Consider the following 26,205-nt stretch of genomic DNA (forward strand, 5'->3'; position numbering starts at 1 on the left):
TCTATTATTTCTTTTGCTTTTGACACTCCAGTTTTCGCCAAATATTGCTTTTGCCACCAGAGTAACATCTAATGTTACACAGTATTTTAGCATGACCTATTTGAAAATCTGACATCACACATCTTATGTTAAATAATATTGTTTTTGCCAAATATATTATTGGCCAATGCTGTTAAAAAAATTGGCATGGCCTATTTGAAAATATGACATCACATACACAATTTTTTCATACAAGCCTTGACAGTAATGGCATCATTACCAGCAACATGGTTCATAATCTCAGGAAATTAGTTCATAGAAGTACACGTCCATCGTCTAAACTTAACAGCAAGGTTAACATGTAGTTGCATCAACTACACAGCAAGGTTCACATGTAGTTGCATCAACTACACAGCAATGTTCACATATGCATACTGACCACCCAAAAGCAACATGTAGCTGCATCAACTAAACAACAAGGTTCACATATGCATACAGACTACCCAAAAGCAAGGCCTTTACAAGTCTACATAGTACAATGCAACAACAAAACAGTTCACATATGCATTGTGCTCCAGAAAGCAGCACTTCATCTCACATTTTTAGCACATGAGTGCAATCAAGCTTCTTTTTGCTTCTTGTGTTCTGCGACAGAGGACATCTTTTGCTTCTTGTATTCTTTGTTGGGCTATCATGTGTAGCACAGGCGGAGCTCCTGGTAGGGCGAGGCAGGGCGCCCGCCCTACCTTGATTTTGCGCCAAACGATTTCTACAGGTATGCGTACGCTGTCGCTGTCTGGTTCTATACCTCGAGTCACCGTCGCTAGAAAAAGAAGAGAACGAAGAGAAACGAGTGGGCCTAGTCGCTTGTCAGATTCTGTCCATGTTATTTGGGCCCATGTAATTTGGGCCCATAAGTTCCTCCTGCTGGGCACAATTCGCTACGCGGAACGGACAAAGCAATTGAGCCCATCCAGTTGATCAGTCGGGCGCACAAGTACACAACGCTATCTCTTTTCTTCTTAGAAAAACACACTATCTCTCTTATTGAAAAAAAACACACACGCTATCACCTAAAAAAACACTCTATCCCTCTTTCTCAAAAAAAGACATGCTCTTTTTTTCCCTAAAAATAACCGCGCTCTCTCTCTCAGAAAAAAATATACACCATGCCATCACATGGAGAGCTATAAATTTCTACATTTTTATGTTGTGAATTCATGATGTAAATTTTCTGAGAATAGCTTCGCAATCTTTGATAGCATTAAAGCTTCATTATCCATATGTTTTCAGATTTATTTAAATATGCTTGCATTTTCCGTTTTATTTGAATTAATTTTATTTGAATTAGTTTAAAATCACGTAAAATTGTGAGTGTACTATTATTGTGTAAAAGCTATTTTTGATATTGCATCACATCATTTATTGGGCTTTAGAGTTCGCCCCACCTTAATTTTTTTTCGTCCTCCGCCACTGATGTGTAGCACATGTCATCTTAGATGCTTCAGGATGTGGAGAGCTTGCAACAGTGGTTTGTAGCATACTTTTTGAGCTAGACTTTGCTCTTCTACCACCTCCTGTTTTCTTCTTTGTAGCACTATGTTTAGAGCAGATGATAAACAAAAATATCAGTGTTGAAATGCATTGAAATGCAGATTTAAAAATGGAAAAATTAAACCAGTATGCATTGCTTGGAGCAAAACAACAATACCTAGTAGTTTCAGCGTCTATGGCATTGGCTTCTATGTCTTCTATGTCTTGTGGTTCAACATTTTTCCTTTTCCTAACAGATTTGAGATAGAGAAATTAAGTTACACTATACAATTCATTGCATTTAAATTCTGAACATACAATTCTTTTCTAGCAATTACCTATTTCTTGGCTTGCCTTTAGGATAAAGTAGAGGACATGTCTTCATCATATGCCCAAGTTCTTTGCATTCTTTGCACTTGTGTTTTCTCTTGGACACACTCTCAAGGGCTGACTTTATCCTTTATCCTTTCATAATCACATTTGCATGTTGTAGAGAACTTACTTCTGCTCCACAAATTAGAATGCCATTCATCAAGATATGCGATGGCTGCTGGGCTGGCTTCCATAATTTTCTTCATGTGGTGATTGTGCTTGGCAGGAGAATATGTGTATGCGGCTGGCCATAGATTTTCTTCAAAAACCTTGCCATGGAATTTCTTTCTGAAGTTCATTATCATATGCCTAAAGCATTCCCTATGTTCAGCAGTTGGGAATACTGTATGCACTGCTGTTTCCAACCCTTTGCACGCATCTGTGCATATGACTAAGCCTTCAGGTACTGGTTCTCCTCATCTATTCCTACATGATCCTCTCCTTCATAGCCTTCATAGCCCTCTTTAGATCTCTGTTGGCTTGTCAAGTTCTCCTCGGGTATCTCATACTCGTAGTGAGAATTTTGAGTTAAATCATCCACTATGGGCTTGCACATTTCCTTTGCTGCAGAAGAAGGTGGGATTGGTTGAAGCAAACTGTGAGCAAACTCCTCCTCCTCGCCATTCCTGCAGAACTGGACAAGTACCTTAACAATCTTGTCTTCCTCATTGCCATCATACATGTTCACCACATCTTCATCGTTGCGAACTAGCACAAAATATTTCCTGCTACTATTCCAGCTTGAAAGCACAACACCCTCATCATTTCCCCAAGGATATTTATTTTGCAGGAGACCCAAAAGTTGATTGTAAGTAGTCTGCCTCTCTACATGGATATCCCAGCTCCAAGAAGACACGGTGCACAGTTCAACCTTGTAATTCTTGTAAGAGCGCGCCCCATATGTCACAATCAGCTTATAAGGAGGCAAATTTGACCTGCATTAACACAAATTGGACATGAGTCAATGCGACCTATGGAAATGGTCTAGCTATGCAACTACACTACTATATTAGTATGATACAAATTAGTTTCAGTCTATGATCACATAAAAAAGCCATGCTTTTTCTTTTTCTCTTTGTGATTATTGTTACAATTGCCATGAAAAATATGTATAATGTCTTAACCTGTGTAGCTAGTTCAGAAAATAAATATAGAATAGTGGCAGGTTTGCATTGTTTGAGTAAGCCAACCACCATAGTAGCTAGCTCAGAACAATATGTATAATGTCTTAACCTGTGTAGCTAGCTCAATCAAACAAGACTATCACGGTCCACTACACTGCTAAATAGAGCCTGAATGCACACAATTATCTCAATTGTAATCACAAATTACAGCAATTTTGGACATAGAGCAGCCACACAATTAAGCACGAAAGCAATCACAGAATTAAGCTACAAAGGGAACATCAGCAAGTTGAGGAAGCAGGAAGAACTTGCCCGTCAGAGAGAGGAACGAGCAGATGGGCCGCTCCTGCCACCATGGCCGAAGTTGCGGCTCCCTCCATCCCGCGGGAGAGCGTTGCCTAGGGAGGCTGGAGAAGGAACCTCTGGAGGAGTCGCACAGGGGAGTCGGGGTTGGAGACCTAGGTGGCGACGAGCGTCGAGGAGGCCAGAACCCTAGCTCGCGGCGGCCATTGGAGGCGGGGGTCGGGAAGGCTGCGTCGGGGAGGCCGGAGGGGGCCTTGAGGACGCCGGAACCTTAGGTGGCGGCGGCCGAAACCCTGGATGGCGGCGGCCAGAACCCTAGGTAGTGGTGGCCATTGGAGGCGGGGGTCAAGGAGGTGGGCGTCGAGGAGGCTAGAGAGGTCGTCGGGGAGGCCAGAGGGTGCGTCACCTTGCGGTGATCGGCGGGACGGGGACGCGGCGGCCGGAGGGCTGGGTGGCGGCGGCCATGGGAGCCGCATGTGGCAATGGGCCGGGTGCGGGATGGGGTCGGGTGTGGTGTGTGTGTGGGTGGGTGTTCTCTTTAGAAGGGAAATTGGGTTAGCTTAATTAGGACAGGTTTGGGTCACTTCCAACATGGGCCCACAAGTCAGCAGGGGCAACCAGTCTTTTTAGCAAATACTGACAGCACATTGTCTGGTCAACTTGCTAGGATAAACGGTCAACTCACGGATGCCTAACAGAATGGCGTTTGTGATAGTTGTCAAAATTTAAGAGTGGCAAAAGTGAGATGTCGAAATCTAGAGTGGCATAAGGAAAATTGGCAAAATCTAGAGTGGCAAAAATAAAATTTTCCCAAAGAAAATTGCAAAGGCTCAGACTGGCTTGGACAACGGATGAACAGATCTAACTTTTTTTGTGGCTTCTTCTTGGACAATAGGTAAGAAAATAAATCTAATCTAGGAAAAACTAAAAATTCTCACCGAGCAACCTGAAAACTGATACCACTTGATAGAGGCGGGGTGTCCCGATCTTTCGATGAGATGATAACTATTGATTTGGTGGAGACGACTTTGACAATCCGACTACGAACGTGCGAGGACGTCGCGCCTTAGCAGTCGCTAAACCAACTCCGAGAGGTTATTGCCCACGCCGGAGCACGATCAACCTGACCACGAAGGTCTATTCCTGCAAGCAATCGAAGAACAAGCAAGAATATGATTAAGCAATCTGAATATTGCGAATATGGATGAAGTATTAATAGAAGTGGGGTTTCATAAGCGGTCTTGGTCTGGTCGTTGGACACAAACGAAGTGCACGAAGTTGCAGCTATGGCTAACTTTTAACTAAATAAAACCCAAGGAAAAATCTACTAGATGGATCTACTTATATAGGAGCAAGGGGTGGCGGCCAAGGAGGTGGGAGAACGTCCCAAGGCAGCTTAAAACCAACCCTAGGTCGTACAAGGCTCATGGGCCCAAGTGGAGGTGATGCAACACCTTTGGACTTGTTGTTTGACTCGGATTCTGCTGCAGCGTCAAATTGTTTTGCCGATATCTCAATGCTCCGGACGAATTTGAAGGTGAATTAAAATGGGTTGGAAAGAGCACGAAATCTACTTTCCAACAAAAAAAGAATCACCCAATTTGGAGTCCGTATGAAAAAATTGTTGGCGTTTTGAGTCAAGTATGTCTACGCAGTCCGAATCTGAATCCAGAACGTGAGAGACTTGGACTCTATCTTTTCTTTGGCCAAAAGTGACGTGAGAGGACATTTTGAACAAAACCCAAACTTCTCATTTTGCCTTATCTTCATATGTGGATTGTACAAATGTCCCATACACCTGCAATTAGACAGAACACAAAAGTGTGTGAAGTATTTTTGTTCTGGATAACATAAATAGATTATTGAATAGTTTGTACTAGAAATCACCTGACAAATATGCATGTATGCAATATTTTTGTCTTATCCAAGGTAGTCATGTCCTCATCATACACATATAAATCAGGTCTGCACCGCCCTTTCTCTGAGCAGAAATGCTTGTAGCGTCTCTCCTTGTTTTATTAGGAGTAAAAAAGATTAGAATAAGAAGGTGTGAACTCTTCTTGGGCTTAAAACCTCCTCTGCCATCCCTTCTCCCCCTGCCTCCTCCCCCCTCGTCCATCATAGATCCATAACAGATAACCAAGGAACATCAAGAAGTGACCGAGCATCAAGGATAGTCAAGAAGTAAAGCAAGTGCATCTAGGTATGAACATCTGTGTATATTTCTCTTATCTACAAATGTGTAATAATTATCTTATGTGGAACAACCAAATTCATCAAACACAATGATATCATGCCAACACTCTAGCTAAATTAAAGTAGTATATACTCATCTACTATTCCACATCGAGATCCATTGTGTCTAGCAAAATTCTGCCATAAATCCATCAGTTAACCACACACAGTTTTTAGGGCAAGCAGTGACAAGCAGTTTTTAGAGCAACCAGTAGACAAGCAGTTTGTAAGGCAAGCAATTTTACTCCTAAACTGTCAGATGTAGTTTTTGTACTCCATCTATACTCACTTAATCCCGTGATCATGTTCATAGTCACTTGGATTCTGTTTAATCATGTAAATTCACTTACCTACTGTATAGCATTTAATCATATTTATACTCTATCTTTGTTGTACTACCTCGATGATATATACTCCCTGTTGAAGTAATAAAAAATACAGTACTCCTGCATGTTATATACTCCCATTCGACCATCCCCTAAAAACTGAATCACAATGATGTCATTGTTCTACTACAACAGAACAATTATTCCAACAGAAAAACTAATCTAACAGAACTTGTAATCAGGATGTTACAATACATAGGAATCAATTTACCATCATTTGTTCGGATGATGCAAAACATTGTGGGTATAGAAATATGCTACGGGCCATGTTACAAACAGAACAAAGTTAACATGAAGAGCCTCACCAAGGAGCGTGCGTGCAAGTGCCGACGGCAGAGACGATGGCAGGGGCAAGCTGGAGCTGGCAATGCCACGACGACGCCTCGTGGGCGACTTCTTGGACATGGAACAACATCACGCCATCGTTGACTACCTGTGCGGCAGCGGCGTCGGCTCACAGGATCCAAAATCATCTTCCACGCCCATGGCTGTTGTATCCACGGGCGGCATCTCCTCAAGGACGGCGCTGCTGCATCATTTGCCCGCGTCCTTGCTTCCTTGGCCGTCTCTGCTTGCTGCTCGTGGACACTCGTGTGCTCCCCTGATGCCGCCGGAATGGAGCCACCGCAGAGGCGGCGCCATCAGGACTGCAGCAGCCGCCTCCTGGACCGAACCCCCACTGCCGCGTACCAATGGTTGGAGCAGCACGTCGCGGACGAGACCGGAGCTGATGAGGGCAGCTGGGTACAGGGAAGACGGTGGGTGGCTAGACCCAAGCTCGGGGTGGGGAAGGTGGCAGCCGAGGGTGGAATGGGACAGGGCCGGCGGCGTGAGATGTTGATCTGCTGGTGGCGCGTGTTTAGGAAGGAGGAGAGGAGGAGGCGGTCGGCACGGTGGGGAGAGGAAGGGGAGATCGATGGACGCCATCGCTGGGGAGATGAGGGGGGGAGAGTGAGCGGTTGCTAGGGGGAGAGAGTGGGTGGGGAGATGCTTTTTTTTTTCCTGAGCATCGGTGGGGAGGTCTGTCTGTGAGGGGGAGAGATCTGGATAAGGTTGTAGGGTGAAAAAAAACTGCAAATAAAAATATCTGTGTTAGTCCCACTTTTGGTTTTATTATATATTATACAAGTTTATATAATGCAGTATAAAATATTATTATATTTTATATGTTCCACCTTTGTTCAACATAGATAAAGAGTGATGGACTCGGATGATGTTTCAAGAGATCAACTGACATATGCACAGACGTAACGATGGCAGATCGGACTGAAACATCATGAGATCTATGTATGTTATGCATGCTAATACAAAAGGTGCATTATTTTATAATTTTTTCAGAATGTAGGAGACACAAATATGGATATTAAGTGGAGATGCACAAAAATAATTCATTGCCACGGGCTCCGAAGCGACATTACTGCAAGGGGCCGACAATTTATCGTGCTTTTTACAACATAATGATATAGAAGCAGTGATATCTCATAAAAAAATGTCAATTTAAAGTTTATTGCACAAGGTATTTTTTTCCAATGCTATCATCGATCTTTCCTTCGTCATATTGCCTTCCGTGTTCACTTAATTAGGCATGTTTATACTAATTGGCTCATTTTTGTATCATGCCGACAAACTATGTTTGTCTCCGTAGAGATATTATAGTCATCGAATCAATCATGTCTGCTAAAAAAACCAAATTCGTGGATATTAGAGATGCCTTGTTATCAAAATATTTACCTTCATATAACTTCAGCAAAATATTTGAGAAGCCCTAAAAAAAAAGCCATACTCACCGACCAGAGATCGCCGGTCATCTCCCCACTTCGCCGTCCACCACCCCCGCTCGATCCCTTCCCAACCAACGCATCCACTGCTCCTCCAGCCGGGCAGAGCGGAGGCGGCCGCTCGCGCGCGACGGCGGATGCCGGCCACCTCCCCTAACCCTTAACCTCCCCAGTCCCCACCTCGCCGGCCACCGCCTCCGCACGAGCTCGACGGTGCACGCCCGCCTCCTCTCCTCTTCTCTGCGGACGTCGCTCGCCGTCTCTGTTCCCTGCCGATCTCACTTCACCATCGACAACAGGCCCGCGGTTAGTGCTCTGTTTATACATTTTCTGCTAGATTTAATCTATCTACCTGCTTCGTTCTCTGTCTTGTGATGTGCCATGCCGTTTCTGTTAATTGAGTTCGAAGTCCATGTTTTTTTTTCTCATTCTCTGTACCGCTAATGCCTTCTGAAGTCAGCAACGCAGTTAGAAGCACGCATCAACCACAATTTAATGAGTTCATAAGTAGATCCATATTGCTAGGAGTACCTTGACGAACAGGTATGATAAAGAAAAAGTAAAAAATATCCTTACTTTGAGTCCATATTCTCCATCCCATAGATTGTAACCTGTGTCTATACTGAACTTGTTTGCCATTGATTGAACTCGTGTGCATTTTGCACAGTAAGTTCCATATCAAAGGTTCCGCAAGATCTCACTCACAAGTCACAAATCACTGCTGAGGGATTATCCTTGTTTATCCAAGGCCAGAGTTGACGCCCATATTGACGTGACCAACTTGCTGAACATGTTCCTTATTTATACGGGCAATGAGGGTTTTGTCGATGAGTTTGCTTAGTACTACCTCCGTAACTACATATAAGACGTTTTTGCAGTTCAAATTGATGACACGGGCAATAGTAACTAGTGAATGCCTCATGGATAATATGATGTTATTACTGTTCTTTTTAATATTAGTTTCCTGTTTTCTCAGTCTTGCAATCAGAGTCGGGCTTATACAGCAGAAATGTTTTGAACTTAGGTCGTTGAATGGTCTTTGTGAACACAGATCGATATATGCTGTAGGATAGATGACACAGTTTGTTTTAACCCGAGATGCATGCCTAAGGTTATTGCAAGTGGTAGCTACGTACTGTGAGAATACTGCTATTTCCTGACTAGAGTTAAATTTGTGCATTGCTGTTATACGCTTGGTAGGAAGAAATGATATCTAATATGTTGTGCTAGGTTTTTATCTGTATTCCAGCATATAAGGTTTGCATGTAGATATGATGTTAATTTCTCTCCTTTCATCCCCTTATGTCATTTGCCTTCCATCCCTTTGCTGAACATTTATACATCACTGCCTAAGCAAACAGTCATCTTTCCAACACACTTAACTAAGAACACATGTCGTTATATCTTTCATCTTTCGAGAGCACTTGACAATGGTTCATATAGCATTGTCTTTACCAAATCCATGGTTTCCTGAACATGAGAACTTTCTTAAACACCATGCCTATCAAAGTATTCCGATCTAAAAGGTCCACACAAAATTTTATGGAACTGGAGGTCGAACTCAACATATAAATGCAAGTTATAATCATGTTTTTTTACCATTCGCATCGATATACTGATGCATTATATGATGTCTAATGCTTTCATACAACAATATATTGTTTAAGTGGAAACCATGATACTTCGTCCACTCTTTAAGGAATTCTACATATAAATACTTGAAATTGTACCTTCATTTTTTCCCTACTACTTATGGTAGAAGTATTGCAGAAAATTTAGCGATTGAAGCTGCATATTCTTGACTTTGAAATGTAATAAGCACTATTATTTTATTTTCTACCGATTGTGTACCCGAGATTTGGGACTAAAATCATAAGCGGAAGGACTGAGTTGAATGTTGAAAGTTGTTACGAGAATCCCAAATCTCCACTCTGCTAAATCTGCAAATCCGTGATCCGATGGGGTTTCCAGGTCGAGTGAAAAGCGTTCGGCAGTCAAACTCTGGCTCCAATCAGTAGGCTGGGCTGACAAGTGACAACCCATTTAGCACTGATGCCAGCCCGTTCGCGTGGAGAAGCTGGCCAAGGTCAGCGTAGTCGATTCGGGATGAGCTTGGGAACAGAGGAGAGGCCGGCGGGCACCGATGGAGAGGACCACCCCGTCATTGTGATGCTCGGCTGGGGAAACAGAGGTGTCCGGGAGGCTTAGGGCGAAGCGCTGGATCGATTTTGTGGGTTTACAAGAAGGCACATGTGGTAGGTGGGGGTTGGTGACAACGGGTGGATCCGAGGGTCACCCGTCGGAGAGGGAGGACGGTAGTGGTGCTGGGCTGTGCTGGCGTGAGTGTCGCTCTTCCTTGCACGCATTGGCGAGCTAGGGGCGGTTCAGCCGTGGGTGAGAACTTGGCTTCGGGGCACGTCAGGTGCAGGATGGCTGGAGGTCCGAAGAGAAGCTTGTGGCGGCGAGCTCGGAGCTTAGGCGGCGGGTTCGATCATCCGCCCATCCTCTCACGTCGGCAGCTGTTCCTCTTCGTTTCCCAAAAGACGAAGGGCACCGGCGAGGAAACCGACAAGAGTTGTACGGGCATTTTTTGTGCCGCTTTGAGAAAGAAAGCAGAGAACAGGCACCGAACCGGTACGCTGTTACTTGGCGGTGTCAGCACTTCGTAATCTTTTCAACTCCACTGAAAACGATTCCCTGGATCCAGGAAAATGTTGCTCCGCATTTTTACTCTGTGGCACTGTTGAAACAATTCCCTGGATCCGGGAAAACGTTTGGTCGGGCTCCATCGAGTAGGCTGAGCACGGAGCTAGAGAACATCCGAAGAGGCCCTTATGGTTTATAATACAAGTATTATGCCATTGTTTCTATTTGTTCTACTTCTACATGTTCATTCAGTTGGTTCTTACATGCAGAAAGGAACTCCTGATGAGCTTCACTGAAAAATCTTTATAAATCCTTTCTTGGTCATATACAACAACAACAACAACAAAGCCTTTAGTCCCAAACAAGTTGGGGTAGGCTAGAGGTGAAACCCATAAGATCTCGCAACCAACTCATGGCTCTGGCACATGGATAGCAAGCTTCCACGCACCCCTGCCCATAGCTAGCTCTTTGGTGATACTCCAATCCTTCAGGTCTCTCTTAACGGACTCCTCCCATGTCAAATTCGGTCTACCCCGCCCTCTCTTGACATTCTCCGCACGCTTTAGCTGTCCGCTATGCACTGGAGCTTCTGGAGGCCTGTGTTGAATATGCCCAAACCATCTCAGACGATGTTGGACAAGCTTCTCTTCAATTGGTGCTACCCCAACTCTATCTCGTATATCATCATTCCGGACTCGATCCTTCCTCGTGTGGCCACACATCCATCTCAACATACGCATCTCCGCCACACCTAACTGTTGAACATGTCGCCTTTTAATCGGCCAACACTCAGCGCCATACAACATTGCGGGTCGAACCGCCGTCCTGTAGAACTTGCCGTTTAGCTTTTGTGGCACTCTCTTGTCACAGAGAATGTCAGAAGCTTGGCGCCACTTCATCCATCCGGCTTTGATTTGATGGTTCACATCTTCATCAATACCCCCATCCTCCTGCAGCATTGACCCCAAATACCGAAAGGTGTCCTTCTGAGGTACCACCCGGCCATCAAGGCTAACCTCCTCCTCCTCACACCTAGTAGTACTGAAACCGCACATCATGTACTCGGTTTTAGTTCTACTAAGCCTAAACCCTTTCGATTCCAAGGTTTGTCTCCATAACTCTAACTTCCTATTTACCCCCGTCTGACTATCGTCAACTAGCACCACATCATCCGCAAAGAGCATACACCATGGGATATCTCCTTGTATATCCCTTCCGACCTCATCCATCACTGATGCAAAAAGATAAGGGCTCAAAGCTGACCCCTGATGCAGTCCTATCTTAATCGGGAAGTCATCAGTGTCGACATCACTTGTTCGAACACTTGTCACAACATTATCGTACATGTCCTTGATGAGGGTAATGTACTTTGCTGGGACTTTGTGTTTCTCCAAGGCCCACCACATGACATTCCGTGGTATCTTATCATAGGCCTTCTCCAAGTCAATGAACACCATATGCAAGTCCTTTTGCTCCCTATATCTCTCCATAAGTTGTCATACCAAGAAAATGGCTTCCATGGTCGACCTCCCAGTCCCAGGCATGAAACCAAATTGATTTTTGGTCACGCTTGTCATTCTTCTTAAGCGGTGCTCAATGACTCTCTCCCATAGCTTCATTGTATGGCTCATCAGCTTAATTCCACGGTAATTAGTACAACTCTGAACATCCCCCTTGTTCTTGAAGATTGGTACTAATATACTCCGTCTCCATTCTTCTGGCATCTTGTTTGCCTGAAAAAGGAGGTTGAAAAGCTTGGTTAGCCATACTATCGCTATGTGCCCGAGACCTTTCCACACCTCAATGGGGATACAATCAGGGCCCATCGCCTTGCCTCCTTTCATCCTTTTTAAAGCCTCCTTGACCTTAGACTCCTGGATTCGCCGCACAAAACGCATGCTGGTCTTATCAAAGGAGTCGTCCAGTTCAATGGTAGAACTCTCATTCTCCCCATTGAACAGCTTAATCTCCTCGTCCTTCACCAAGAGTTGGCCTGCTTCGTCCTTGATGCATTTGACTTGGCCAATATCCCTCGTCTTCCTCTCTCGGATCTTGGCCATCTTATAGATGTCCCTTTCGCCTTCCTTCGTGCCTAACCGTTGGTAGAGGTCCTTAGATGCCTGACCCCTTGCTTCACCAATAGCTCGCTTTGCGGCCTTCTTCGCCATCTTGTACTTCTCTATGTTGTCTGCACTCCTATCCAGCTATAGGCGTCTGAAGCAATCTTTCTTCTCTTTAATCGCCTTCTGGACATCATCATTCCACCACCAGGTATCCTTATCTTCTCCTTCCCCTGGACACTCCAAACTCCTCCGAGGCCACCTTACGAATGCAAGTCGCCATCTTCATCCACACATTGTCCGCTTTCCCTCCTTCCTCCCAAGGGCCCTCCTTAATGACCCTCTCCTTGAACGCCTGAGCTACCTCCCCCTTGAGCTTCCACCACTTCGTTCTAGTGACTTTGGCACGCTTATCCCGCTGGACACGAATCCGAAAGCGGAAGTCAGTAACCACCAGCTTATGCTGGGGTACAACACTCTTTCCAGGTATCACCTTACAGTCTAGGCACGCACGCCTATCTTCTCTTCTCGAGAGGATGAAATCAATCTGGCTAGAGTGTTGGCCACTACTAAAAGTCACCAGATGTGATTCTCTCTTTCTAAAGAGGGTGTTAGCTACAATCATGTTGTAGGCTAGAGCAAAGCTTAAGACATCTTCTCCTTGATTCCTGATGCCATAGCCAAAGCCCACATGCGCCCCTTCAAAACCTGTGTTAGATGTACCCACGTGGCCATTGAGGTCTCCTCCTATGAAGAGCTTCTCACCAATCGGTACACTCCTAACCATGTCTTCCAGGCCATCCCAGAACTCCCTCTTGGTGTTCTCATTGTGGCCTACTTGCGGGGCATACGCGCTGATAACATTGAGAACCAAGTCCTCAACTACCAGCTTGACCAGGGTAATCCGGTCCCCACGTCTCTTGACGTCTACCACTCCATACTTGAGGCTCTTGTTGATCAAGATGCCTACGCCATTTCTGTTTGCAGCCGTCCCCGTGTACCACAGCTTGAAGCCGGTATCCTCCACCTCCTTCGCCTTCTGTCCTCTCCATTTGGTTTCTTGGACGCAAAGGATATCAATACCTCTCCTCACCGCTGCATCAACTAGTTCCCAAAGCTTCCCTGTCAGAGACCCTATGTTTCCAGCTACCTAAGCGAATCCTCCTAGGCTCGGCTAGCTTCCTTACCCTTCGCACTCGTCGAGTCAAATGCGAAGACCCTTGCTCATTTTCCACTACATTCGGGCGCCGATGTAGCGCACCACTAAGGATGCGACGACCCGATCCTCGCTCACTTGCCACCGTATCCGGATCAAGATACGACGCGCCACCTTGGGGGTGATGGCCCGGCCCTTGCCCATTTTCCACCACACCCGGGTTCCGATGTAGCGCGTCGCTAAGAGGGTTACGCCCCAACGAAAATCTTTTGGGTTTCATCTCCATAAGAGTGGCTGAGTTTTTACGTTGGCTCGCCAAGCCTATCACAACCCTCCTCCTTTACCCGGGCTTGGGACCGGCTATGTTGAGACAACATAGGCGGAGTTCTTTCTTGGTCATATACTGAAGAAAAATCTCTATAAATCGTTTCTTGATCATATAATGAAGAAAAATCTTGTTAAACGGTTTCTTGGTCATTTAATGAAATTTGAGTTCTTACCTGAGGGTGTTTGCACATGAAATGCCTAATGTCCATTATCAAGCATTACCATAGCATATTTTAGATAGCCTCCTATCTGGAGGACTTCAATTTTATGAACCATGTCATTTTCTGGAAAGGAAAGCCTTACACAACCAATACAAACTGTGGCTCCACCAGATCCAAATGCTCCTCTTTGGAACATGCTCGAGAATATTGCATTAACACCTGAAGATAGGATGGCAGTAGGGATGCACCTTTGCAAGCCAGAGTTTCAAGTTCATTGTAGCTTCCTTATAAGCATGGGTGAGGATTACATCTCATGTTGGGTGTTGAATCATTTATCCGGTGATGATCCTGCTGATGGCCGTACGGATGATCCTATTGATGACCATACTGATGATCCTACTCATGGTCGTACTGATGATCCTGCTAATCTTTAAGTGATTGTTGATTACAAAAGATAAGTACATGGTTGACGGAGTTTCCTTTTGGTGGACTTCTGGTTATGTGATTGATGCACTATTGTGTTCAAACAATCTAAAGTACTGATCTGGTAGGAAATGTGACTTTTGGACATGTTAGCGGTTAACAATTTAAGTACTGATCTGTGCAATATCTTCAAGGTATGATGTAAACTGAGACCTGAAATGTAATGATAACTGGATCTGGTTATGTTTGGTCTTATCTGATTATTAATTCACTCCTGTAATACATGACCAACAAGTGGTGAGTGTAACCCAGGGGAAAAAATGAACCAAACACTGCGTGGAGCTTCTATCCACACAGGCATATCTTCAGGACATCAACCAAACACGGCCTAGGATTCTTTGTGTGCCTGCCTGGCCAATTTATTAAGCACGCTCAGGTTACTCTCAGGCACGTTGCTCAGGGTAGCAATCAAACAGCCCCTAAGTGATTCATGCAGCCTATATTGGCGAAAATAGCTACTTCTCAGTTTCTTTCTGAGAATGGCATTTCTCTGTTTTCTTCATCCTTTGGTGATGATTTCATATTTCGTGGTTTCATATTAGTCATTTCTCAGCTGTTCTGTCTTATCTTGTATAACTTTGGTCATTTTTTGTACTTGTACTCACTGTATGTGTTTCCAATGCTGATACTGCAGTATGGCGGCCAGACACAACATTCCTTATTCTGTTCTTCCTACGGAGGACAGGGATGAGGACAATATTGACCGTCGGTTCACATACACCCCAAAATCCTTGAGGAGGATCCCGTGGAAGTCGATTGCCCTAGCATTATTCCTCCTCTTCCTGGGAAGCTCTCTTCTGTTCCTTTCGTATTTTATATTCACAGGTCACATGGAGGGTGATAGCACTCAGGTGTATGGTCTATTGTTCCTGGGTATCCTTGCCTTTCTTCCTGGTATGTCAATTATACAACTATATCACTTCAGTTTCCATATTGTGATTGATATGCCAATGTTTCATCTTCCGGGGTGAATATTGTCTTATTCAAATTATTCGATAAATATTCCTATAAAAACAATGGCCACTTTCATATGCTTCCTGTAAAAACTTCCTACGTAAACAATGGCCACTTGCACCACTGGAGCAATTAAGCATGGTGCAGTTTTTTCTCTTCTCATTACATATGTATATACTTTCCATAAAAATAGGACCCCTTTAGCTGGCGACCGTTCGCCAGCTAGGGGTGGCATTTGCGAACTGCCGGGGTGGCAGTTTTAGTGTCTTTGGGGATGGCATTTGTTTAATTTTAGTGCAGTTTTCATCCAAAAACTGCCACCGTCAGATCTTGATTGAGTGGCGTGTGGGGCGTTCGCTGGGGGTGTTCCTGGCGACCATTCGCCAGGTAACATTACCATAAAAATAATGTGTCCACTTGCATTACTGGAGTATGTAAGACAAGTTTTACTGTTGATATATAACTGTAACTGGTATAGGCTCTTCCATTTTAGACGAAACAGGCCTGTTTTCGCATCTCAATTATTATGCTGAGAACAGAACTTTTCCCATTCTTCTGCATCTCTACTGTTACGCTGGAAACAAATTATCTCGCTCTTAAGCATCTCATCTATAAACTGTTCCTCTTTCCAAACGAGTATATAATTCTTACGTGTACATATTTACATTGCTTATGCAGGATTTTATGAGACCCGAGTTGCATACTATTCATGGAGAGGAGCGCCAGGGTATACCTTTGCGTCCATTCCAGATTATTAGCCTTTGATTGTAACTCATCGACTGGCCAGTAAATATATTGAACAGCAAAAACAAAAATATGAAGCTTCATCGCGAATGGAATGAGCACGTGTTGTTATGTTAGTACTATAAATAGTCAACATGTATGTGAAGCCACCTTCTGCTGACTCTATTGTCACATAACGATGTTGTTTCGTGAGGCAGGCAAGACGTGCTGCAGTGCTAAAGCTGCTCCCTTGTGCTTTGGTTGCTTGTTCATTGCTACGTAGATTGGTTTTTGGAGTTACTTGAGATATGATTATATAGCATGTTAATCTACAAATATATTCTTAGGGCTTTGTTCTGTTTTGCTTGCTGAAGTATATGTTACCCCATACTTTATCTGTGGTCTCTGTCAATTGCATTATCGTTTTTGTACTTTCTTTCAATCGCTGACATTGCAAAGGGACGCTGTGGTTTGGCTTCAGTTTAACTGGCGGTGTCACGATGCAATCTTCGGACAATCTAACGTGTCCCGGCTACTCCTTCGGTGCTACGACTCTTTGTCATGGGAAATTTCCCTGCAGAGAGAATTTGAGCAGCTGGCTGGCCGCACCTTCCATCTCGTCAAGTTGTACACTGTTACGCCATGTCCTAACCACGGCGGGACCATCAAGTTCAACAGCTCATTTCGACAGGGACACGCACACATGGTTAAACTAAATTATCAGTACTGATGCGATCACTTTCAAGTACCTACTTACTACATTCCTCGAAACAAACAGACAAAAAATCAACTCTAAAGGTTTCTTTCTCAAGCCGCTGCATTGACGGTTGGGCACATGGTAAACTGGGAATCAAGCTAACAACTGACGATCTGCTGATAATGCGGCTCGCTCTCTGTCGTGGTCGTCTTTGATGGCTCAGCATGGCGAGAATGGTCGAAAAGATGGACTTCTCCAGGAAAAACGATCTGCAAATTGCAACCGTGTCAACGCTCATTTGGAAAAAAGACCATAGCATGGAAGAAAAATGACGCCTCTTTCGCTAAAAAGAAAAGAAAATGATGCCTCGAAGACAAGTGCATAACCAGCTGCATCCACCGGCCACTGTTCACCGTGGAGTACGTATCTCTATTCTACCCCTACATGGGTGATTTTTTTTTTTGCGGATTTCCACATGGGTGATTTTGTGCACATGGATCGCCCAATGTCACTATCATCAAATCAAAAATTTATAATAGTCCCGGATCTGATCTTCCCGACCTTCGGTAATAAGTGCGCCAATCGCTGCTGTCCTTGATCGACAGATCGCCTCACGGTTCAGTTTTTAAAATTCGTGACGCCGGCGGTATAGCCGCCACCATCCACCCATCAAAGCACCAGCAGCAGAAGTAAAGGACACCGTGCGTGGCACGTCGTCGCAGGCAGAATCCAATCTATCATCAAAAAAAAAAAGCGCTGCACGAGGGAGGGAAAGCCCGAGAAGCCACCCTGCAACGATAACTACTCGCCCGACACCACTCGGCGGCAGGCACAGGCAGCCCCTCTCTCACTCACAGCCCGGGTGGTTGACTACCCACTGAGCAGAGCAGCTTTCGGGGCGCGATCCAGGAAGCCAGGAACGGCAAAGCAGGCGGCGCGGCGGCGGCTCCATCGTGACGACAAGAAATGGCCACCGCCCTCCGCCCTCCCCGGCTCCCAGGTGCGTGCGCCCGCGCATGAACCCTCGCGATCCTGCTCCCTTCTTCTCCCCGCTCAAAACCATTTCAATCCCGTAGGTTTGATTCGGTTTATGCGGACTTTTGATTTCAAGGATTTTTCTTCTCCTAGTCGTGCTGTTATTCACTCACTTTATTCTTGTCCAGTCCCAGCTCCCAAGCCAATCGAACAGCTCCTGAATCCTCAAGGCTTTCTTGTTTCTTTGGAGTAGTTGTTAGTGGATATACAGTTTCAATTTTTTTCTCTGAAACAACTGGCCTCCTCGTCGGTTTTCATTAAAGAAACCGCATAGGCGGAGCATAGGTGATAATAATATCACATTGGTTTCAAGTCTTACATAAACTTGAAACGTAAACTGAAAAGGAAAACAAGAGGGGCCAGTGCCAGGAGCTATGCAGTTTCAGATAAGAGATGAACTGAAGTAGCATAGGTAATGATTAATATCAAAATACAGTTAAAAAAAATCTATTCTGCAAGATTGCAATGTGTGTAAGGTGGATATCAGGCGGGGATCTTTGTTCAAGAAAAGGACGTCAGATTTTTCCCATGTACGCTTGGTTAGGTGTCAAGTCAGCATCACGTTGGTCCAAGTTGGATAAATGCAGAGCAGAACAGTGTAGACGGGCACGCTTGTGTCGTTGGTACCTACCAATAATCCATTCCATTCCAGGCAGCATTATCGGTATTTTTTTTAGATCGACAGCATTATCGCTATCGTTCAGTCTGAAATTTAGCGATCTAATCTGTGGTCACAAATCGGCAGTTACACTCGTTAATGATTTCATTTCTGATTTCTGAATTCTGGCGCTGCAAACGTCAAGCATTCAACTGATGCCTGACAGACAATTGTACCTACGCTACGTTGCAGCAGTTCCAGAGCAAGCCTCTTCACTTCATCGCCTACCAAAGTACAGAGTTGCCGTCACTGGGCGTAGGAGCTTCGCCGCCAGGGCCGGCTCGTATCCAGGCAACGTGGGCGTCCCGAAGCAATGGTACAACCTCATCGCCGACCTGCCGGTGAAGCCGCCGCCGATGCTGCACCCGGGGACGCACCAGCCGCTGAACCCCAGCGACCTGGCCCCTCTCTTCCCCGACGAGCTCATCAGGCAGGAGCTCACGGAGGAGCGCTTCATCGACATACCCGACGAGGTCCGGGATGTCTACGAGCTCTGGCGCCCGACGCCACTGATCAGGTAAGAAAAACGTGTGCAGTTTTTGCATGATCGATCTATGGCTGCTGTTCAGGGGAGATTGGAGTAAGGTGTTTGCGGTGTTGGCATGGCAGGGCCAAGAGGCTGGAGAAGCTGCTCGGCACGCCGGCGAAGATCTACTACAAGTACGAGGGCACTAGCCCGGCGGGGTCGCACAAGGGCAACACCGCCGTGCCGCAGGCGTGGTACAACGCCGCGGCGGGGGTCAAGAACGTGGTCACCGAGACCGGCGCCGGCCAGTGGGGCAGCGCGCTCTCCTTCGCCAGCACCCTCTTCGGCCTCAACTGCGAGGTGTGGCAGGTGCGCGCGTCCTACGACCAGAAGCCGTACCGGAGGCTGATGATGGAGACGTGGGGCGCCAAGGTGCACCCGTCGCCGTCCGACGTGACGGAGGCCGGCAGGAAGCTCCTGGCGGCGGACCCGGCCAGCCCGGGGAGCCTCGGGATGGCCATCTCCGAGGCGGTGGAGGTCGCGGCCACCAACGCCGACACCAAGTACTGCCTCGGCAGCGTGCTCAACCACGTCCTGCTGCACCAGACCGTCATCGGCGAGGAGTGCCTGGAGCAGCTGGCGGCCATCGGCGACACCCCGGACGTCGTCATCGGCTGCACCGGCGGCGGCTCCAACTTCGGCGGGCTCGCCTTCCCCTTCATGCGCGAGAAGCTGGCCGGCAGGATGAGCCCGCAGTTCAAGGCCGTGGAGCCCGCGGCGTGCCCCACGCTCACCAAGGGCGTCTACGCCTACGACTACGGCGACACGGCCGGGCTGACGCCGCTCATGAAGATGCACACCCTCGGCCACGACTTTGTCCCCGATCCCATCCATGCAGGTCTTGATCACTGCAACTCCATGTCTGTCTCCATTAATTGGCTTCCTGCTCTGTTTACTAATGCAAAGCCATTTTCTGCAGGTGGGCTTCGCTACCATGGAATGGCGCCTCTGATTTCCCATGTGTATGAGCTCGGGTTCATGGAGGCCATGTCCATACAGCAAACTGAGTGCTTCGAAGGTACTGCTCCTTAACGATATGGGATGAAACAGCATCTCTGAATTTTGCTGTTGAATTCTCGTCTCTTGCCATGTATCTGAACTCAGACATTCCTTGCCTTCGTTGATGAATTATCTGCAGCTGCATTGCAATTTGCACGGACGGAGGGCATCATCCCAGCGCCGGAGCCGACGCACGCGATCGCGGCGGCGATCAGGGAAGCGCTGGAGTGCAAGAGGACCGGGGAGGAGAAGGTCATCCTCATCGCCATGTGCGGCCACGGCCACTTCGACCTCGCCGCCTACGACCGGTACCTGAGAGGCGACATGATTGATCTCTCGCACTCCTCCGAGAAGCTCAAGGAGTCTCTGGGTGCCATTCCCAAAGTCTGATGCTAGAGATTCAGAGATTGATAGAAGAACGGTTTGGGAAGTGGGAATACAATAAGATGAACAATGTGACGCTTTCTTGGTGCATGGCACACATAAATTTGATCAATAAAAGATGTTACCTTTTGGCTACTGCTCCCTCCATTCTTGATACATTCCATCCTAGTTTTAAAATTTTGTTTGAATTTTTTTGTTTTAAACTTCGCACCATTGCCCCCACAATATAACTCCCCATTTGGCTATTAACACTGTCATTTCTTAGGGCTCATTTGTACAAAAGTTTTCTTAAAGAAAATTATAGGATGGGAAAAATATAACAATTTTTTTCTTTAAGAAATTAACCTTCAAATTCCGGTAGGAAACATCCATTTGCTCTCCATTTTTGTAGGAGTCGAAATGTGAGATCAAATCACAATATATTAAATTGAATTTGAGGTGTCCGATGCAAGCTATTCCTGTAAATTTCTTAAAACAACCACATGACAACTTTGTAAAACCCCTGCGTTTCTTTAGAAACACAGTGCAACACTGACAATCACAAACACGTATATACACTTGCCACTATGAACGCATGTACGCACATTCTACCACAATGTGCACATTCGAAAGACTGAGCCGGCGGGTATTAAGATTGACGAAGTTACTACAAGTGTCTTTCTATCGACGGGAACGTCGTCTCCCATTCGAAAAATATTTTGCTTTTACGAGACACCAAAGCGTCTAACCTGAGGTTGATTCCTGGTGGACCGAGGATACTATTACCATCATAATCATTCTACCATAGGTTGCTTATCTATGTTTTCCGTTCCTATAGCTATCAATAAGCTAGTTCCTATAGCTATCAATAAGCTGGTCAATTCCTCTTTCGATTTTCCCTCTTCCTCTATCCCTATCCTCTAGGTACAACGTTTGCATCAATAGAGAACCTTTTCCTTTGTATGAATCTAGTTTTCCTATTCCTTCCAAACATTATGGGTGTTCTTTTGTTTTGAAAAATGATGGATGGAGTTGGCATGGGGAAGTATCTGGTGATAGTAGTGCACCCGAGTTAAATTATTCTATTTGTAGGTGTTGAAAATTATTAAGAAAATCATGTACTAGTTGTTATAAGAATTCATCAAAATGAAAATTTCCAAATTCAAATTTCAAACATAGTATGAGAAGCAAGAATTTTCATTTATGATAAAAAATGGCTCGAGTCCACGACCCAATTTGTAACACTCCCTCCGATCTATATTAATTGTTGTTGATTTAGTACAAATTAACGACAATTAATATAGTATATCGGTGGGAGTATCTATAATTCACATCATGATTTTCCTTTTAAGATGTGTATTTTAAATTTTAGTTAAATTTGGACCTAAATTTTTATACCAGCGTCCTTTCTGAAAATCGGGTCATTTTGAAGATTTTTTTTTTAGGAACAAGAAAGAAAACATTAGCAGCCATTTTGTGGGTCGGTACCTAAGGCTGGCCCAGCAAGAGAATCTTTCTGACACTAACCTCTCATCCAAGCCCAACAAGCCCAGGGACATATTAAAAAAGAGGACAGGCCTCTTATTAGAATAAAACAAAAAACAAAAGAGGACAGGCCAAGCGGAGAATCGAGGGTTTCGGCTTCCGAGTCATCTCGCCGTCTCCGACGCCGGCGACCCGGGAGCGAGACCTCCAACCCCCATCCTCTCGGCGGCGGCGTATTTCCCCGTTCCGTAGACCAGGTGAGGGCACAAAACTTTGCTCTTTTACGGTCTTGTTCCGAACGGAGTGACGCTGACGTCGTTGTGGGCCGGTGCGTAGGTATGAAGAGGGCCGCGCCGTCGGAGGAGCCGGTGGAGCTCTCTTCCGGCGACGACCTGAGCTCGGATTCCGACGATGAGGCCGGGAACGGGAAAGGCGAGAACTCCTTCCGGCTGCCCATGTCCTCCAAATCTACAGCTCCAGCAAAAGGTGAGAGCTATTTCGGTCGCTTTTTGTTACAAAAAGAGTCGATTTGCGCGCTCATTAGAGTTGATATAATGTCTCCGACCCCTTGTTATACTAAATTGGTGTGATTTTAGCTTGTATTTGTCCAATGGCTCTAAGATGAATTATAAAATTTATAGCTTTTATTTCCTTGTATTGGTTCGCACAATTTAGTGCGTGTACAGCGTTAATTCTTAGGGGTTCGGTATTTTGCCTTCCTAGAGAAGCAACAATATCGGGGGTAATAATCCACTAAAACTCCAAGAGAATTGATTTGCTGCCTAGGATTTGATATTTGGGGTAATAATTCTGCCTGCACCTAACAAACTCGCTTAGATGCTAAATTGTTGTGTTAATCTTTCTTAAGTACTTGTGTATCGAACCCCTATGGAGTATAAAGCTAACCCACCTACTTTAGCAACAAATTGTATATGTCCATATTTGAACATGTTATATAGATTTCATGTGATTGAGTGAATTTTAACACTGTGCCATGTATAAATATTTTTTGCTGTCATGTAATCATGAGCTATCGCAAGTCTTGTAGAGTTATTGCCTGTTTATCCTGTATATTAATCTTATTATTATTTTCTATACTTGAGATTTGATATCCAGATACCGCTTTTCTTGTTTGTGACCATTACTAACAGAGGAATAGCTTAGGTTTATGTTGGACATACGCTAACTGATTCTGATCAGCCTGGACTGGTTACCACTGTAGCCTGTTTTACTGGGTGAGGCCAATATCTGATTATTGTTTATTCTAATGAGAGGAGAGTGATATCTAATTAACATGCTATTTTTCACAATGTGTTTTGGGTTCATTCAGTGATTGTGCAAATGGCAACATGCTTATAATAACTATATATACAAGATTCTTAGGGCCAGTTCTTTTGGTGGCTTCTAGAATAAGCTGCAATAAGCTGCCCCTACCTAGCTTATTTTAGAAGCCCAAACAAATTTATTTTTTTAGAAGCCTAGTAGTTAAGACTTGACTAGTAGGCTTCTAAAAAGAAAATTTTGGTTGGGCTTCTAGAATAAGCTGGGTAGGGGGCAGCTTATTCAGGAAGCCCAAAAAAGCTAGCAAAAGAACTGGCCCTTAATTTCGTAATGTTCATCTCGGCAAGAAACCTCAGTGTTTCTTAAACCTGTTTGCTTCAAGTTGTATACTGAGTTGGGGGCTAGCCTTGACCTTCACCGGCACGGCGGTACCTTCTCTATATACCAAGGGAGTAAACCAGAAACTAGTGTCAGCAAAAAGGTTTGAAGTCATGTTTCTGTCCTCAAACACTGCTTGAGATCCTGAGCTAGAGTTTGCACTCAACCAGCCATGGACAGTAGAGATCTGCATTGGATTAGCTCCTGTGTTTTTAAGATTATATGTTTTCTGCATAGAGTATCAGAGTTGCATATTTGTACTCTTACTATTGTGAGATAATACTGCAGGTGCATTGATCAGGAGGGCTGAAATGTATCAAGAGTACATGAAGCACATCCCAATTCCTGATCACTGCAGCTCCTTGATCCCATCCACATCATGGCTGGGACTCGGAAGATCGGTGAAGCAGTTGTACGAGCAACCCTTGCATTACCTCACCAACATCCTCTTGAGACAGTGGGATCAACAGAGGGTTGGGAACGATAATGAGCACCAGCCTCTGGATGCTATCATTCACCCTATGAAAGCTCAAGCCCTCATTTGGGCCACCGAAGAAGTCCATAGGCTGACCACCTCTAGCGACCACTTAGAGAAGCTCTGGGCGAAAGACCCCATGTATCATGCTTACATAGATCCAGTGTTCCCTCCCCTAAAGTTGCATTAGCAAACAGCGCAAGTTGGACCATCTTATCATGTGTATTTTGTTTCTGACTGCTATAATCTGGCACATTTTGGTTGTTAGCGAAGTAATATGAACCATATATCACTGATGTGTTAAAAATACGATATGTCATGGTGAGGGTCTCTTTTAACGCTGATTTTAGCTCTCTGAACAGCATCTATGTTGAAGAAGAAGAAACCTGGTGGTGTGGATTTCAGTGCTTTGAGCCGGCACGGGTATCGTGGCGGACCATCTATACTGACAGTTGCTCCTCCGAAGGTTGAACCTAACTGGACTTGGTCCACTGGGAAAGATCGCAATGAGAAGGAAGTTCTAACCGAGTCTTTTGAAGAGCGGGAACGCACAAGGGCTGCAGTAACTGAAGGAGAGAAGCTTATCGGTGTGATGAACCCCCAGCCAAGGCAGACCGAGAAAGAGAAGGATGCTGCTTCATTCTCACAGAAGGAGAAGCGGAAGAGAGACCGCGGACAGGCCAGCAGGGGTAAGAACTACGTCGAGGAGGAGAAGCGGCTCCTGAGGGGGAGTGGTGTCTACTCTGGCTTCGATACTTGACAGTGTCCAGAACATATGTTATTTGTCCGTGTTAGCTTCCGTCGTTACTGTTGGTGTGTCTGCTGTTTAGTTTTGTCGCGAAGTTCACTCTGGTCAATCGGGGCTATGCTTATTCTGTATCACCTATCTGTCTTTGGGCTGGTTTAAACTTTGACACGCCTGCTATTTTGCCAGAGCAGTGCTCCCTTTTCTGTGTGCTCCCGTGTCCATCTTCGGCTATGATAGATCCTGCGAACCAGCTTTGCGGCAATGTATCATACCCATTCTCACTGGTGAGATCTGTGTGTTATTCTTTTTAAGTCTCGGAAGGCTGACTAAATGGGTTCACCGACTAAAAAGGTGTATATATATCCAGTTATCCACAAAAGGCACAGCGTTCTTATGTTCTTGCTAATGAAATTACAGGGAGAGAAATCAAATGGTATTGGATCAGAATCAGGCGTTCTTGATTTTCCTAGGGACAGGCATCAAATGGTATTTGGATCAGAAAGAGGGAGGCGATTTGTGACCCCATCTCTCATGCTTTTTCTTTGGACTTTCAAATTTAAATCAGTTATATCTCTTGAACCAAAAGTGTAATTTATGTTTAGTTTGCATATTCGAGTTCCTTGTGACGAGGTCTTTGAAATAAGATCACTTCCAAATACGTTATAACAAGCTTTTAAAACCTCACAAAGTTTGACCTGTTAAAACTTGGTAGGAATGAATGAATTAATTCAATAACTTTCAGAAACTAAAACTTCAAACTGTCTTTTGAACCTCGCCATTAACGTTAATTAAGGCTAAAGGGAGTTGCAAGGAATCAAATGAGTTTGCGGATCGCGGTGCAATGCTCCTGGCGGGCGGTGCCGAGCAGGTGCGTGCCCCCAGGCCTGTAAGCCCTTGGGAATTGCACATGGGAACAATCTGCGGAATCTATATGGAGCTTTGGTCGATCAATCTCTTCTTCCTTCTCAAGATCCATCTCTTCTCCCGCTGCTATTTTCTAGGACTCGATTCTATTTGCTTGGTTTGCTCGAATATCTCATGAAGCGTTTCACTACGACAAACAAAAGATAAGGAAACATTATTTGCAGGCATATATAAGTGTCATCCTGAGCTCTCACTTGAGAAGGAAAAAAAAATGCTCTTGTGGATCCTGGCCGCACACTATTTGCAGGCATATATAAGTGGAGGGTGCATCCCAACACAAGTCAGTCTCATACACATTTTGCCCAGTTGTCATGCGTAGATTGCCTTTCTTGGGAAAAAAAATCTCAGCATAAGAGAAGCGGACTGTGTTTGTGCTTACGGACCACTTCATTCGGTTCGTCTGAGTCTCCCTTTGC

The 26,205-nt window shown here is 45.2% G+C and overlaps 4 protein-coding genes across 8 annotated transcripts; 3 read left to right on the forward strand and 1 right to left on the reverse strand.

Annotated features, from left to right (window-relative positions):
- Positions 1-1,377: 1,377 nt before the first annotated feature.
- LOC119337978 lies at positions 1,378-4,309 on the reverse strand. Of its 3 annotated transcripts, none has more exons than XR_005163711.1 (4): positions 4,258-4,309; positions 1,851-2,819; positions 1,691-1,762; positions 1,378-1,576 (listed from the first exon to the last, which is right to left on the reverse strand). XR_005163711.1 is itself a non-coding variant. In XM_037610266.1 (2 exons), exons 1-2 carry the CDS (start codon positions 3,386-3,388, stop codon positions 2,276-2,278), a joined length of 612 nt encoding a protein of 203 aa, XP_037466163.1. In that variant the 5' UTR covers positions 3,389-4,141; the 3' UTR covers positions 1,850-2,275. The 3 variants fall into 3 exon arrangements, 1 of the variants encoding a protein (XP_037466163.1); XR_005163710.1 differs by having other exon boundaries at positions 4,250-4,309; XM_037610266.1 differs by lacking the exons at positions 1,378-1,576; positions 1,691-1,762; positions 4,258-4,309 and adding an exon at positions 3,321-4,141 and having other exon boundaries at positions 1,850-2,819.
- Positions 4,310-7,699: 3,390 nt separating this feature from the next.
- On the forward strand, positions 7,700-16,556 carry LOC119337309 (transmembrane protein 230-like). Its single transcript, XM_037609426.1, has 3 exons — positions 7,700-8,016; positions 15,178-15,437; positions 16,176-16,556. Exons 2-3 carry the CDS (start codon positions 15,179-15,181, stop codon positions 16,253-16,255), a joined length of 339 nt encoding a protein of 112 aa, XP_037465323.1. The 5' UTR covers positions 7,700-8,016; position 15,178; the 3' UTR covers positions 16,256-16,556.
- Positions 16,557-17,731: 1,175 nt separating this feature from the next.
- On the forward strand, positions 17,732-20,654 carry LOC119337308 (tryptophan synthase beta chain 2-like). Of its 2 annotated transcripts, none has more exons than XM_037609424.1 (5): positions 17,732-17,917; positions 18,803-19,127; positions 19,220-19,974; positions 20,056-20,154; positions 20,275-20,654. In XM_037609424.1, the coding sequence occupies exons 1-5, from the start codon at positions 17,884-17,886 to the stop codon at positions 20,523-20,525; spliced, it is 1,464 nt and encodes a 487-aa protein (XP_037465321.1). In that variant the 5' UTR covers positions 17,732-17,883; the 3' UTR covers positions 20,526-20,654. The 2 variants fall into 2 exon arrangements, with proteins under 2 accessions (XP_037465321.1, XP_037465322.1); XM_037609425.1 differs by having other exon boundaries at positions 18,806-19,127.
- Positions 20,655-22,101: 1,447 nt separating this feature from the next.
- LOC119337426 (protein RDM1-like) lies at positions 22,102-25,151 on the forward strand. 2 transcript variants are annotated; one of them, XM_037609555.1, is made up of 3 exons: positions 22,102-22,240; positions 22,320-22,469; positions 24,480-25,151. In XM_037609555.1, exons 2-3 carry the CDS (start codon positions 22,322-22,324, stop codon positions 24,875-24,877), a joined length of 546 nt encoding a protein of 181 aa, XP_037465452.1. In that variant the 5' UTR covers positions 22,102-22,240; positions 22,320-22,321; the 3' UTR covers positions 24,878-25,151. The 2 variants fall into 2 exon arrangements, with proteins under 2 accessions (XP_037465452.1, XP_037465453.1); XM_037609556.1 differs by lacking the exon at positions 24,480-25,151 and adding an exon at positions 23,931-24,426.
- The last annotated feature ends 1,054 nt before the right edge of the window (positions 25,152-26,205 follow it).

Source organism: Triticum dicoccoides, chromosome 7B (genome assembly GCF_002162155.2).
Source record: "Triticum dicoccoides isolate Atlit2015 ecotype Zavitan chromosome 7B, WEW_v2.0, whole genome shotgun sequence".
Classification (NCBI taxonomy): Eukaryota; Viridiplantae; Streptophyta; class Magnoliopsida; order Poales; family Poaceae; genus Triticum; species Triticum dicoccoides.

Bases quoted from the DNA above. Each gene is read 5' to 3' on its own strand.
- LOC119337978 (XM_037610266.1), bottom strand. From the start codon at position 3,388: ATGGAGGGAGCCGCAACTTCGGCCATGGTGGCAGGAGCGGCCCATCTG. The intron at 2,820-3,320 runs GCAAGTTCTTCC...GTGTTAATGCAG, and splicing joins CTCGTTCCTCTCTCTGACGG to GTCAAATTTGCCTCCTTATA.
- LOC119337309 (XM_037609426.1), top strand. From the start codon at position 15,179: ATGGCGGCCAGACACAACATTCCTTATTCTGTTCTTCCTACGGAGGAC. The intron at 15,438-16,175 runs GTATGTCAATTA...TTGCTTATGCAG, and splicing joins TATCCTTGCCTTTCTTCCTG to GATTTTATGAGACCCGAGTT.
- LOC119337308 (XM_037609424.1), top strand. From the start codon at position 17,884: ATGGCCACCGCCCTCCGCCCTCCCCGGCTCCCAG. The intron at 19,975-20,055 runs GTCTTGATCACT...CATTTTCTGCAG, and splicing joins CCCCGATCCCATCCATGCAG to GTGGGCTTCGCTACCATGGA. The intron at 20,155-20,274 runs GTACTGCTCCTT...AATTATCTGCAG, and splicing joins GCAAACTGAGTGCTTCGAAG to CTGCATTGCAATTTGCACGG.
- LOC119337426 (XM_037609555.1), top strand. From the start codon at position 22,322: ATGAAGAGGGCCGCGCCGTCGGAGGAGCCGGTGGAGCTCTCTTCCGGC. The intron at 22,470-24,479 runs GTGAGAGCTATT...CTCTCTGAACAG, and splicing joins ATCTACAGCTCCAGCAAAAG to CATCTATGTTGAAGAAGAAG.